Genomic DNA, 14,108 nt, shown 5'->3' on the forward strand with positions numbered 1-14,108 from the left:
TCAAGCCTTCTTGTTCTTCAACGCATCCAAAAACTCCTTTGGTGGCTGCTGTCCATAGCCCTCAGGGTTATTCTTTGTCCACTTCCAAAGATCGGCACACGCATCTTCTAGCGTAAGCTCAGTCTTCCAGTTCAGTTCCTTGTTCGCCAGCGTAGGATTTGCCGTCAAATCCAACACATCGCCCTGCCGTCTCGGCGCAACCTCATACGGCAGATCCCTGCCCACAACGTTGCTGAACGCCTTGATCATCTCAAACACGGTTGATCCCTTGCCAGAGCCCAAGTTCCACGCCTTGACGCCGGGCTGCTGCTCGCGCAGGTAGTTGAGGGCTTGTAAATGGCCGCGAGCGAGATCTAGGACGTGGATATAGTCGCGGATGGCGGTGCCGTCCTTTGACTTGTAGTCGTCGCCGAATACGAGGAGCTTATCGCGCTTTCCGATTGCGACTTGCGCCAGCAGTGGGAGAAGATTGTACGGTACCCCTAGGGGGTTTTCACCTAGAATGCCACTCGGATGTGCACCCGCCGGGTTGAAGTACCGCAACAGCGCCGCATTCCACTTTTTGATCTCAGCCTCAGGCTTGCCTGCCTTCTTAGCATTGTTGCGTTGAGCGTCGATGGTGTCAGTGATGGCGCCTTCAATAGTGGACTTTGTGCGACCGTAAGTGTTGGTTGGGCCAATGGGGCAATGTTCGGGAATAGGAATCATGTTGGGCACACGTGTGGCATCGCCGTAGACGGTTGCGGAGCTGGAGAAGACGATGTTTGTTACGTTGTGTTTGACCATTGAGGTGAGGAGGGAGATGGAGCCCCCGACGTTAACACGGTAGTATTCCAGGGGGATCTCGCCGGATTCACCAACGGCCTGGAGGAGTGTTAGTATGCGTATAAAGGAGGAGATGCCGTATCTTTGGGAATAGGACGTGCCTTCAGAGCAGCGAAGTGAATGACATTGTCAATGTCAGGATGATCCTCGAACACCTTGTCGAGCGCAGCCTCATCTGTGACATCGCATTGGTAGAAGGCAGGGCGTTTGCCGGTGAGGAGCTCAATGCGGTTGACGACCTCGGCGTCGGAATTGTAAAGGCTGTCGACAATGACGACCTTGTAGTCAGCTTCGAGGAGGGCGACAGTCGTGAATGAGCCAATGTAGCCCGTGCCACTGAGCCATTGTCAGTATCAATTTGGTGATGTTGTTCTACAGACTTTTTCAAGCACACGGTGATGGTGGGGTGGAGGGGTAGCTTACCCAGTGACGAGAACAGATCCTACGACCATCTTGAAGCTGAGTGATGTTGAGACTTGGTGTGCGTGAAGGTGTGTTTGGAAATAGAGTATATATGGCTTCTAAAACGTGGCTGTGGCGTTCAATGGGAGGGTTGCAGAGCTAGTTATAGAACCATGAACACGAAGCTATCGAGCCATTCTTGCTGACTGAGCAGCAGTGTAGCGGAAAGATTGCCTCATTGGGAAACACGCAAGCTCCGATGGATTGCCCAAACGCCCTTCTCTTTGTGGACATGTTATTATCCAGAGTCACGCATGGCAGGTATTCGGATGGTACGATGGTCTCATGCTCTGGATATTTACTTGCCTTTCGGGTGCATTTACCCAACACTGCATTCCTCTGTACCGGCAGCTTGATCCAGAGGGAACATGTATCGCTTCTTCAGGACGTTCGTTTCTCAAGCATCCTGCCAACGCCACGAAACTTTTCACAAAGCCCCTGTTGGTGCTTTGTGTATAGACTACTATCATCGAAGTAGTAATGTCTTCACCTTACCACAAAGGAGCACGAAGACGTTGGGTAACGCGGCAACGTCGATCCCAGTGATGCAGGTACATGCGCAAAGCCGTCGCGACAAGCGTCTGCTATCTCAGGGTCTTGTACGCCGTATCGGAGGGTCCGGCTTTCTCTCATGCATCATCATCATCATCATCATCATCATCCATGTCCCTGCAAGCGAAACTCTAGTCTGTAGTCTATTGACAACCTCTGGCACTTCTTTGTGCCATCATTGTTCAGGCTTGATTGTGTTCTCCAGCTCGAGTTGCTGCCATGCCACGCGACCTCGCTAGCCATTTCCGGGCCTCGGGCGAAAGAAGCTCAAGTGCCCAGCCCTCAAGGTGAATCCTTGCAAACACGCCCCGTCACGCCCAAACAATCCATCAAACCCCGTCAGCACCCATCAGCACCCATCCCGAGCGCCGCGCGAGAGCTCAGGAACATGTTCGCGAGCTGCATCTCGAGGAACTACAGGCGCCAAAAGATTCCTTTAAGAACACGTTAGCAGAGTTGCGCTGCTATCCTCGACGCGTAAAAGATTGTTCCACGTGTTTACGAGACCTTGTTGCAAGCTCCCCACGACATCCACGACTTTACGACATCACGACATCGTTATTCGCAGCAGTATCAAAGAGAAAAAGTTGGGTTTTGAAGACGCGCCCGAGTCAAGAAACCCCAAACCCCCGTAAAGCGACATCTCAGGTAAAACTGTAAGTCCAGGCAAAGTTCTCACGTGCAACTCCTCTCGTCTCCAAGTGCAGACATCGCATCTACATTCACTTCTCCTAAACCCATGTATACATGTCGCCCTGCGCTTCACTTTCACCGCGCAATTTTTTTGGTTTCACTTAGTCGCAGCTTCTTCTGCCCCGCTTTTGTTTCTTATTCTCTTTGCTATTGTCCTTCCAACAAGCAGCTTCATGCTCTCTATTGGTGCTATTGTCACTATACTACAATCATCTGGCGCAACCATCCTGTCTCCCCTATATAGTCCCCCCTTCAGCGTCTGACAATTCTTCGACTGAACAACAACTTACTTTCCTTCAGCCACACAAAGCACATTCCAACCTCGACCTTACTACTTTGTGTTATCACCGAATCCACCTACCATGTCGCAAATCGGTAATACGGGCGGGCCAACGCCCCGCCGCTCTAATCGCCTCAGTACGAAGGCCAGCTCTGTTGCCGCGGAATCTGCTGTCACCCAAATGACAAGCGGCGGCACCAGGCTACGTCGCAAAGGTCCCCTCACCAAGGTCAAGGCTCGCAAGTCCAACGCCTACGGCGCTAGTGGACGTGTTGGCGCTGCTGAAGAACTTTCTGTTTCTGCGACCGGCTTCGCGCAAGCATTTCAGAACCAGCGTGGTGATGCCTTCGCTCGCGATGAAGAGGAGGAAGAAGAAGACGACGACATCGATGAGCTCGGCGAAGAAGGCCATCTCATGAGTGGCGCGCTCAACGGCAACACGCACCGTCATTTATCCTCTCCGGCCCCCGTGGTACCATCAAGAGCGGCGCCTGGCCTCTCTTTCGTCGACAGTGACGACATCACGCCTAGCGAAGATGAACTTGCAGCCTCTGTCGGCAACACCTCGAAGTCATTCGGCATGGATCATGAGGGCGGCATGTTGTTTCAGTATGATCGACAAGAAATGCGCTTTTCACCTCAACGCGACTCAGAGCTCACGCCCCTGTTGGAGAAATCTGCAGCTCGCCGAACGTTCCAGAGCCGGATCCATACTCAAGCAAAAGCCCCAGCTCAACCTCGGGCTCAGTCTCAGTCTCAGTCTCAGGCTCGAGCGACTCCACAACAACCTCCTACTCCGGTCATCCGGAACGACAGAAACGAAATCGAACAGTCAGTTGATGATTTGATTGCAGAAGAGCAAGCACGTATGCAAAAGGAGCGACACCCACAGCTCCAGCCTTGGCAACGATCTGGGGGATATCAGAAAAGTCCTACTCGCCCACGCGTTGTCGATCAGTGGCTTGGCAACGTCGAACCGCCTCAAGTGGACGACGCTGAATGGCCCTGGAAGAAGTATCTGATGTGGGCATTCTGGGTAATCATGGCTTCCTTGGTACTCGGCATGTTGTCAACCACACTCTTCCCATCCAAGTCCCCTGAGTCTGCGCCTCAGGCTCCTGGGATGACCATGGCCCTGGCCTCTCGCATCTCGTATCAATGGGGTAAGCTCGCAGAGTTCATCAGCCCCCCTGGTCCGCCACCTGAACTCTCCGAGGAGGAACAGTTCCGTAAGTTTACTGGTGGAGATGATGATGTGATGTGGGAACGCATGTCCAAGCTAAACAACAAATTCGACACGCGTATCAATGACGTGCAGAGCGCCATCGAGGGGCTTAAGAATGAGCTTCCTCCGTTCATGATCGTTCGAAAGCACAAGGACGGTCATCTCGAAATCACCGATCAGTTCTGGCATGCCCTAGTCAGCAAGACACGCTCCAACGGAGACAGTGTTGAGTGGAACGAACTCATGAAGCAAATCACTTTGAAGGTCAAGGGCATTTCTGGTGTTGTACCGGGTGACAGCACCACATCTTGGGACCAAATAGTCTCGCGCGAGGAGTTTGTCGCGACTATGGCGGAACTCCGCAACACCTTTCATACAGGCGTCGACGAGAAGATATCCAAGGCTATCCGGGCCCAGACCGATCAGATCACAGCAGTAGCTCAAGCAGAAGCGAGGAAGACTATGTTGGACAATATTCGCCTCCAGTCCCTCGCTCAGGCCAACCTCCTCGCCAACTACGAGCTTCATTTGAGAAAACCGAACTACTTCTCGCTCGGCCTTGGCGCCGTGGTCGAACCTACCATGACCTCAGCCACCTTCACCAACATTCCGAGTCGCTACGTCAAATTTCTTCGTTGGTTAGCTCCCGATCCACAACGCAACCCGCCGGCAGCTGCGCTTTCCGATTGGAAGAATCTTGGAGACTGTTGGTGCTCGGCCCCCAACGCCGGCAAGGGTCAAGCGCAGCTCGTTGTCTCACTTAGTCGTCCTATGACCCCAAAGCAAGTTACAATCGAGCACGTGCCTATGAGCATGGTTCCTGCCGGCGACATCAGCGATGCACCGCGCGATGTGGAGCTCTGGGTTCAGACAGACGCACCGGTGAAAGTTCGGTACAGCTATGGCCAGTCCGAATACCAAGGAGGACCGCCGGGCTGGCAATGCCTCGGGACTTTCAAGTACAACATCCACGCCTCCAACCATCTACAGACATTCGATCTCGACAGCGAGCCTTCAGTACCAATCACTAAGGCCATGGTACGCGTCAGAACCAACTGGGGCGCGGACCATACGTGCCTCTACCAGGTGCGACTACACGGTGATGACGCTGTAGAAGACCATGAGTACGGCGTTGGTCTCAATGACCCTATTTAGGATGCTTACTTTGGAACGCACGATGATGGACTGGGATATGATTGCATTTCTTGGGCGTTTGTGGCCTTGCTTTTGATTTCGTCTCACCTCTCCGGAGAGATCTGGATAGAGCGGATAAGTTGTATACCCTGTCTTGAGACACCCCGTAGTCATTCATACTTCATAGCCTATCTCAGCTTGCTCAATGAATACTTATTTGATAGAATGTCACATCCCACTAGACTGCTCGTGATGTATCTCAGGCAGTATTCAAGACTGTCATCAGAGGAAGCCTCTCGGCGCAGTGAGCACACAGACTACACTTTGAAGGAATCTGTTGGGGGCATCGGGTATTGCTTGTTAGTAGCGTGGTAGCTTCACCTGGGCAGTGGTGGATGAGATTTAGCACAGACCACCACTTACATCCCAATGTGGACCGCGCGACGGGGCGCGTTTTCGCGCGTCGTTGACAAGCCCCCCGCGCCAGAAGCCAAAGTCCTACTCACGACACTCTCCTCTACACAACCCAAACTCTGACAATGTCTTCCCTCCTAGATGCCGTCCTCAATTCGGACGCGGCACCCACACCGTCAAGTGATGCAGGTAACCCGAGGCGGTCGCAACAGATGCGCTCCTCGTCTGCAAGACCCCGCGGACCTCCATCTGAAAGCGCTGGCGCAAATAGCGACGTGGAATTCGCAGACGACGAAATTATCGGAGCCCGAGTACCAGGCAGGCGAACTAATGAGCCCCGGACAGATATCCCCAAGGTAGTAGATGTCACTGGAGAGACACTTTCGCTACGCTTTCAGGAGTTCCTAGAAAAGTGAGCACTTTAACGCACAACACCCCGAGCGCTGCTGATTAAAGCCAGCTATACAGAAGACCCATCGTCGTCGGCCCTACCAACTTCGAGCGCTGTCCCCACAACAGACAAATACTACATTGCGCAGATCAGGGGAATGAGGCTCTACGGTCTCTCCACCCTCTACGTCGACTACACACACCTTCTCAGACACGAAGATGGCGTCCTTGCCGCAGCCATTGCCAGCGAATACTACCGGTTTCTCCCCTACATGGTCCGATCCCTCCACAATCTCATTGCAAAATACGAGCCCAAGTACTTCCGCCAGCATCGACAGCCAGCCTCGACTGCGTCCGCGGCAGCCACCTCCAACGCCGGTAATGCTATAAGCCACAACGAAAGCCTCAACGAGAAGACTTCGAATCAACAGACTGATAAGCTGTTTACGCTAGCCTTCTACAATCTCCCTCTAGTGTCCCGCATCCGCCAGCTGCGCACTACCTCGATTGGCAGCCTGCTATCCATCTCCGGAACCGTCACTCGCACTTCTGAAGTGCGCCCCGAGCTTTCCATGGCCACATTTGTCTGTGAGATTTGCAATACAGTGGTGCCGAACATCGAGCAGACCTTCAAGTATACGGAGCCAACGCAGTGCCCAAATATCACATGTATGAATAGGGAAGGCTGGCGTTTAGACATTCGACAGTCTACCTTCGTCGACTGGCAGAAGGTGCGCATCCAGGAGAACAGTTCAGAGATCCCCACAGGCAGCATGCCTCGGACAATGGACGTGATTTTGCGAGGAGAGATGGTAGACCGCGCAAAGGCCGGAGAGAAGTGTATCTTCACAGGCACGGTCATTGTCATTCCAGACGTGAGCCAGTTTCGTGTTCCCGGTGTGCGACCACAAGCGATGAGGGACACGTCAAATGCTACGCGCGGCAACGACGTCGGCGGGTCTGGCGTGAGCGGTCTCAAAGCCTTGGGCGTTCGCGATCTTACTTACAGAATGTCTTTTCTCGCATGTATGGTATCGCCGGATCACTCGACTCCAGGGCAATCGTCAAACCATCACTTGACTGGCCAGGCTAGTAACATCCTCGCTTCTCTTGGTCAGGGCCAGATTGAGTCGAACGCAACAAGCGGAGAGGAAGCACAGGAGGAGTATCTTGGAACCCTTACCGCGGCCGAGATTCAGGATCTGAAAGACATGGTGCATAAACCAAACATCTTCATGCGACTGGTCGACTCGATCGCGCCGATGGTCTACGGCCACCAGGTCATCAAGAAAGGGCTCCTACTCCAGCTTATGAGCGGTGTGTCCAAGGAGACACCAGAAGGCATGGCATTGCGTGGCGACATTAATATCTGCATTGTCGGTGATCCCTCGACATCAAAATCCCAATTCTTGAAGTACATTTGCAGCTTCCTCCCCCGCGCTGTCTACACCTCTGGCAAGGCCTCATCGGCTGCTGGTCTTACCGCTGCTGTGGTCAAGGATGAGGAGACTGGCGAGTTCACAATTGAGGCTGGAGCGCTCATGCTTGCGGACAACGGCATCTGCGCCATCGACGAGTTTGACAAGATGGACATCGCCGATCAAGTCGCCATCCACGAAGCCATGGAACAGCAGACTATCTCAATCGCGAAAGCAGGTATTCAAGCGACACTCAACGCTCGCACTTCGATTCTGGCAGCAGCCAACCCGGTTGGAGGTCGCTACAACCGCAAGACAACATTGCGTGCCAATGTTAATATGTCAGCCCCCATCATGTCTCGTTTTGATCTGTTCTTCGTTGTTCTGGATGAGTGTGATGAATCCGTCGATCGTCATCTCGCTGAGCACATTGTCGGTATCCACCAGCATCGAGACGAGGCTGTGAATCCGGAATTCAACACCGAACAACTACAGCGCTATATCCGCTTTGCACGGACATTCCGCCCCGAGTTCACGGACGAGGCCAGGGAGACACTAGTTGAGAAGTACAAAGAACTACGAGCAGACGACGCTCAAGGTGGTATCGGTCGCAACAGCTACCGTATCACTGTTCGACAGCTTGAGAGTATGATCCGGCTTTCCGAAGCCATTGCGAAGGCCAATTGCGTCAGTGACATCACGCCCGAGTTCGTCAAAGAGGCATACAACCTTCTCCGCCAATCGATCATATCCGTTGAAAAAGACGACGTTGAAGTCGAAGATGAAGATGACGAAGCGCTCCTCGCAGCCGCCGCCGCCGCAGAACAAGAAGAAGGTGACGCAGTGATGGATGAAACCCAGCAAGACACATCGCGCGACCGAACCGCAACTCCTGCCGTCATTCCTCGAGAGAAGACGAAGATCACGCATGACAAGTATGTCGCGATGCGCAACATGTTTGTCAAGCGCGTCAATGAAGATCAAGAGGAGACTCAGGACGGTGTGGATGAAGAAGAATTGTTGATTTGGTATCTCGAACAGAAGGAGAACGAGATGGAGACGCAGGAGGACTTGGAAAGGGAAAGGGCGCTTGCTAAGAAGGTGTTGAAGAAGGTGGTCAAGGTATGGTCGATGCCTTTCACGAGAGTGTGCAAATATACTAACGAGATTAACAGGAACAATATCTCATGTTGATTCGTGGTGAGGGTCTCGCGGATGACCAGGGCCAGGCTGAGAGCAACGACAAGGTCGTGTATGTGCTACATCCTAACTGCCCGATCGAGGATATTGTCTAGCTGTCGACGATCAAGACGACCAACATGAGCGGACGAATTTGACGGTAAACATGATGAGCATTCAGCATAAGTGGGCATGATTTGCACATTTGGGCATTTGAGAAAGGCAAGATACAGAGATCTGGAGCCTGGAGTTCGCATCCGCGTTATGTAGATTTTGCATAATGTTATACCCACTTCTTCTTGCATTCTATCGCCCTCAATCGGATTTCTCTTTTACTGACATGTCCCAATCTTCTTGTCAGCATCTCGCAACTACATGCTTTTACGGATGTAGATTGGGGAATCAATGACTATCTGACGCTACTAAAAATTAAAATATCCCTTGCACATCGGTACAAGCCTCAATTATTCAAACTATCCCCATGTTCCACCACCACCCCTGCCAGCCCGTCTTTGTGCAGACAATCTCCAATCGTCTTCACCTGCAAACTTGTTGTGCAGCGGCTGAATTCTTTCAGCCTTCTTCCTCTTACTCAACCGGTCCGTAGGCGCGACCTTGAAGAAAGTCGGCGCGGCTTCAACGAGCCATTTAGGTTCGATAGCGGAGCAAACGTGCATGTACTCTTTGGTCGTCTCGATGAGAGAGTGGTAGATGACGTGTTCGGCCGGCTTGCCGAAAAGGGAAGAGGACGGGTGCAAGTATACGGGTGTGTCTTCAACGAGCGTCTTGTAGCCTTCCGAAGGGTCTTTGCGTGCAGAGTTGCGGAAGAAGCCGCTACAGAGGGCCTGTCGGACTTTGATCGTGTTGCGGCCACAGGAAACGACTTGGTGTTTGTGCCGGGCCATGATCTGAAGGAGTTGGTTTCGCACATCCTTTACTCTCAACATGTTTCTGGGCATGACGAAGTTTTCGTGGCACCACGGCGTGCTGAAACCGCCTGCTTTCCAGCCGTTGTACACGTTTAGCAGCGTGATATGATCCCCGGAAGGATCGTTGAACTTCTGCTTCTTCTGGTCGGCCTGTTGTTGCTTGTCTCGTGGGCGATGGAAGACTGATTGTGTGGCGCTGATCATGGCGACAATGGTGAGAATTTCATCCGAGCATTGAAGATCAACCGATCTGATTAGAGACTTTGATAATGACGGATCCATGGGGAAATCGGCCATCTGACGACCAAGCCGTGTGAGTAAGCCTTCGTCATCTAGAGCACCAAGTTGGTATAATTCTTCCAGGGCAGTCAGCATGGTGTTAGTTGGCGGTGGGTCCATGAAGTCGAAATGGAGGAGATCGTTGATACCCATGGCTTTGAGCATTAGAATGGTATTTGACAAATTCTGCCGCTGGATTTCGGGGATAGTAGTGGGTAGCATCTCGTTCTGGAAAGCGGCCTCAGTGTACAGGCGGAAGCACTTTCCTGGACCTGTTCTGCCTGCTCTACCACTTCGCTGACGAGCTTGGGCCTGCGAGATGGGTGTGATTTGAAGACGGTCCATGCCCAGCTTGCCATCATACGAACTCTGCTTGACGAAACCGGGGTCCACGACGTAGTAGATGCCGTCAATAGTCAAACTCGTCTCGGCAATATTCGTAGCGATGACGACTTTGCGGTTACCATCAGGGGCGGGCTCAAAGATACGCGATGCAACCTCTGAAGGTAGTGCTCCGTAGATAGGCAGTATCATCAGCTCAGGAACATTCGGCCCCAGAGCTTTCATACGCTCGGATATGATTTCGCAAGATGAATCGATCTCCTCTTTACCCGTCAAGAACAACAATATATCACCTGCTGGCTCTGTGAGATGGATTTGCATAACCGTCACTAGCGCGGCGTCCAGGTAGTCCGATTCAGGTTCTCGGCTGTACATGACCTCGACGGGGAAAGTACGGCCAGGGATCGAGAAGATCGGTGAATTGTAGAAGTACTCGGAGAACTTGTCGGCATCAAGTGTGGCACTAGTGACAATGAGCTTCATGTCAGGCCGTCGCTTGAGAGTCTTCTTCAACAGTCCAAACAATACGTCTGTGGCGATGGTACGTTCGTGGGCTTCGTCCAGCATAATACAGCTGTACTTGTTCAACAGGGGATCTAGTAGAATCTCACGTTGTAAGATACCGTCCGTCATGTATTTGATCCTTGTGTCAGGTGATGTGCAGTCTTCGAATCGAATTGTGTAGCCGACCTCATCCCCAAGCTTGCAGCCAACTTCTTCTGCAACACGCTTGGCGACACTCATAGCTGCGACACGCCTAGGCTGCGTGCAGCCGATTACAAGTTCGTTGGCATATCCAGCTTCCGCCAAGTACTGGGTCAGCTGCGTGGTCTTGCCGGATCCAGTGTCACCAATGACGATCAAGATCTGATGGGCCGCAACGGCTTCGAGCAGTTGTTTCCTAAACTTGTACACCGGTAGAGATTCTCGCTGGTCTTTGATGCTCATGTTGGTGCGTTTGCCGAACGATGTGTCTCTACTTCCGGTTGAGATCTTCTTCCATTCAGGCAGCGCCTCGCTAGGCTGGTTCGTTCGTGTATTGCGGAGATCGCTCGCAAATTGTCGTTGCTGAGCCATGGGGTCGTTCCACTGACTACTCAAGTCAACGTTGGCTGCCTCCTTGGCTGCCTTCTCCTGGGCTTCTTGCTGCCTGAGGTCACGCCTTTCCTTTGCTAGTGTGTCTCCAGCCATGGCTGCGCGATTAAGTGACCCATCAGGCGCTTTGACAACTCGAATTGGCGAGAGTTCCAAGGACTGTTTGGTCTGGCCAGCCAAGAAAGGAGGCTCTTCTTCGCGGACTTCGATGTCCACATCCTCCTCTTCATCGAAGCCACCCTCGCCATTTATGTGAGCATTAAAGTCTTCGTCGATATCCGGATAATCTGACTTGGGTATTACGCCGGATGCAATCAGCTGCTTGATTTCCCATCTCTCAGGGGAAGTCATGCGCTTCCGCATGCCATTCTTGCGACCACTGTAGCCCTCTTCGACCACGGGCACCGTACTATCAAGGCCAGGAATGCCTCCCAATCCTTGTGAGTTTGCGCCTGATGCTAGTGATGCTATACGTTTTCCAGGGGCAAGGTCGCGACCTGTCCGCTGGTCCACCTCTTTCATGGACAGCGATATCCTGCCTCCTTCCATCTTCGTGACTTTGACTTTGACTTCTTGCCATCTGGAGGCCAGATCGGAGGGGTGGTTGACTCTTCCCTCTGCCATCTGTGTGACGTGCACCAGCCCGTCAACCTTGCCCTTGACACCTTGTAGATTGACGAAGACACCAAAGTCCTTGACGCCTGTGACCTTGCCGTCGTAGACCTTGTAGAGGACGGGTTCATCGTCAAGCTCGGGCGTTGGTGGGCGTCGGAACTCATCGAGGTCTTCGTCGCGGTACTTTTTTCGGCTTCGTTGTTTGCTGGTCGGTTTTACAGTGCGAGTTCGTCCGAATTCATCCTGGAAGACCAGCTCATCGTTCCGCTCGTGACGTTTTGGACTTCGCGACCGTGAGCGAGATGATGATGCGTCTCTGTGCCTATGCCGCTTGCTCCTACTTGCATCGTCGTCGCTGTCATATGGGCTCATGCTCCTCTTCCGCGACCGCTCCTTGGGCTTGCCTGGTGCGCTCCCGGCCAAGCCCTCGAGCATTGCGAATGTATCGTCCAGCGCACCAGTCGCGGGCTCTTCGTCTGCTACGTTGTAATCAACCTCTTTATCTGGGATGGCGAGGCCCTTGAAGACTCGCGTCTTCCGATCGGTATCGTGGCCATTATTTGCGCCTGCCTGATTTCCCTTGGAATCTTGCGTCTTGTATTTTGGATGCAGGGTCAGGACTAAACGATCGATGCTCTCCACCAAGCTCTGCGGGAATTCGGCACCCATGGCCTCGAGCTGGTCCTTGAAGTCGGCGACGCCTTTGCATTTCGCATGTTGGTCGATTACGAACTCGGCGAGTGTTTTGTCGGAGACGCCAACGTGATTCTGGATTTCTGATGTGACCTTCGAGACGAGCGACAGGAATTCGAGGTTGGCGAGGTCGTCCATGGCTGCGGTCGTGTTCTGTCGAGCTGCTAGAAAACACCTAGACTTACTTCTACACAGGGTAGCCTGAACGCCTTCAGGCACACTATGAAAATTTGGGTTAGCAACTGCTTAGGTGCTCTAAGACATCTAAATGCACTATTGTTAGCAAGTAGTTATGTGTTCGAGGACATGCAGGCCTTACTTTGCGCGTGGTCGAAGTATTCAAAGTTCGCAAAGTTGTTCAACCACGGTTCCTGCGCCAGGCTCCCGCCAAGGCCATCCCCGCGTTGCAGCCACTCACAGGCGCCGCATCACCGCACAACGACGCAGCCATCTCACTCACGAGATATCAGTCGCCCTTAAGCCTCTACTATCCATCGCGCCGGCACGCGTCCTTACCTACTAGTGCACCCGACGAAATGAGTTCTACGCGAATCTATCATAACATCTCCAAGATCCCAATTACATCCACCCTCGTCCTTATCTTTGGCAATTACGAGTTATGGCGCATACACAAGGGCATACACCCGTACTGGACACCAAAGCTGGAGGCGGCGGGAATTGTGACGAGGCAACACAAAACAACCCCAGAGCCATCAGACAGTCGTGCCGTAGCGGACAAGGTGGAAGCTGGAGGTGACGCGGGCGAAGCCGCAATCAGATGGACCAGCCTCAACGGCATACCGATCCTTCTGCCTACCCTCGAGGGGCTCATGCGGCCATTCCGCAAAGACTAAGATTTGTTTCTCTATATGTCATGTCGCATACGAACCCGCTACTATGACATTACCAACGAGCAAGTTCTCTCGCTGAAGCGATTCGCGGCATTATCAAGAATCCAAAGTCTCGAAGAGCTAGATTCGTCATGTACATGGACACTTGATCCTTACAGTGTATATTGCAAGGAGTTTTTGGGCGCTGGGTATCAGCGCGTTACAGCATAGCGTTGGTTTACATTCGAACAAGAGTTGCATAGGAATAGAATTCGTGCGGCATCGGCTGCAACAACCAGGGTCACTGCTCATAATATGCTCTCATCTTCCACCGTGGTTACTTCAGGCCTGCATGATGGCTGATACACAATCAGCATCCACCAACCCCGCATAAGTACCAAGGCGATACCCATAGATATCTACGAAGCTTGCATCATGAGCAGGGGCCTGTTGACTCTGTAGTGTGGGCACTTCAAAGCAGCGCTATTTCATCCGACTTCAGCTCTTCGAAAAGAATCCAAGGCTCGGACAGCATGATTGCAGAGAGGCGAATATCATGTTGCTTTCTAGTCTTGGAGGACGACATGCTGCGCTGAACAGGTTTATAATGGGGTGGGTGGCCAATGCGCCGTGGTGTTGTGTTTGAGGCGGGCAAAGGCAAGATGGTGCAATATGATGCCATCTCTCACGCTACCAAATCGGGTTAGCGCCGACTTTTACACCGACTTCAGCACTGACTGGTAATAGATATAG

At 52.6% G+C, this 14,108-nt stretch overlaps 5 protein-coding genes across 5 annotated transcripts; 3 read left to right on the forward strand and 2 right to left on the reverse strand.

Annotated features, from left to right (window-relative positions):
* On the reverse strand, positions 1–1,277 carry K460DRAFT_377803 (UDP-glucose 4-epimerase; the record flags this gene model as incomplete). The annotated part of the gene is made up of 3 exons (XM_040935013.1): positions 1–864; positions 927–1,161; positions 1,249–1,277. The coding sequence occupies 3 exons, from the start codon at positions 1,275–1,277 to the stop codon at positions 1–3; spliced, it is 1,128 nt and encodes a 375-aa protein (XP_040789211.1).
* A 1,617-nt stretch (positions 1,278–2,894) lies between these two features.
* On the forward strand, positions 2,895–5,192 carry K460DRAFT_406843 (SAD1 protein; the record flags this gene model as incomplete). Its single annotated transcript, XM_040937000.1, has 1 exon — positions 2,895–5,192. The coding sequence occupies one exon, from the start codon at positions 2,895–2,897 to the stop codon at positions 5,190–5,192; it is 2,298 nt and encodes a 765-aa protein (XP_040789212.1).
* Positions 5,193–5,710: 518 nt separating this feature from the next.
* Positions 5,711–8,688, forward strand: K460DRAFT_377805 (MCM-domain-containing protein; the record flags this gene model as incomplete). The annotated part of the gene is made up of 3 exons (XM_040935014.1): positions 5,711–5,997; positions 6,046–8,515; positions 8,569–8,688. The coding sequence occupies 3 exons, from the start codon at positions 5,711–5,713 to the stop codon at positions 8,686–8,688; spliced, it is 2,877 nt and encodes a 958-aa protein (XP_040789213.1).
* Positions 8,689–9,045: 357 nt separating this feature from the next.
* Positions 9,046–12,663, reverse strand: K460DRAFT_417689 (ATP-dependent RNA helicase-like protein DHX8; the record flags this gene model as incomplete). Its single annotated transcript, XM_040937900.1, has 1 exon — positions 9,046–12,663. The coding sequence occupies one exon, from the start codon at positions 12,661–12,663 to the stop codon at positions 9,046–9,048; it is 3,618 nt and encodes a 1,205-aa protein (XP_040789214.1).
* A 304-nt stretch (positions 12,664–12,967) lies between these two features.
* On the forward strand, positions 12,968–13,527 carry K460DRAFT_367398 (uncharacterized protein). The gene has a single exon (XM_040933572.1). The coding sequence runs from the start codon at positions 13,062–13,064 to the stop codon at positions 13,377–13,379; it is 318 nt and encodes a 105-aa protein (XP_040789215.1). The 5' UTR covers positions 12,968–13,061; the 3' UTR covers positions 13,380–13,527.
* The last annotated feature ends 581 nt before the right edge of the window (positions 13,528–14,108 follow it).

This window comes from Cucurbitaria berberidis, assembly GCF_010015615.1.
Source record: "Cucurbitaria berberidis CBS 394.84 unplaced genomic scaffold K460scaffold_3, whole genome shotgun sequence".
NCBI lineage: Eukaryota > Fungi > Ascomycota > Dothideomycetes > Pleosporales > Cucurbitariaceae > Cucurbitaria > Cucurbitaria berberidis.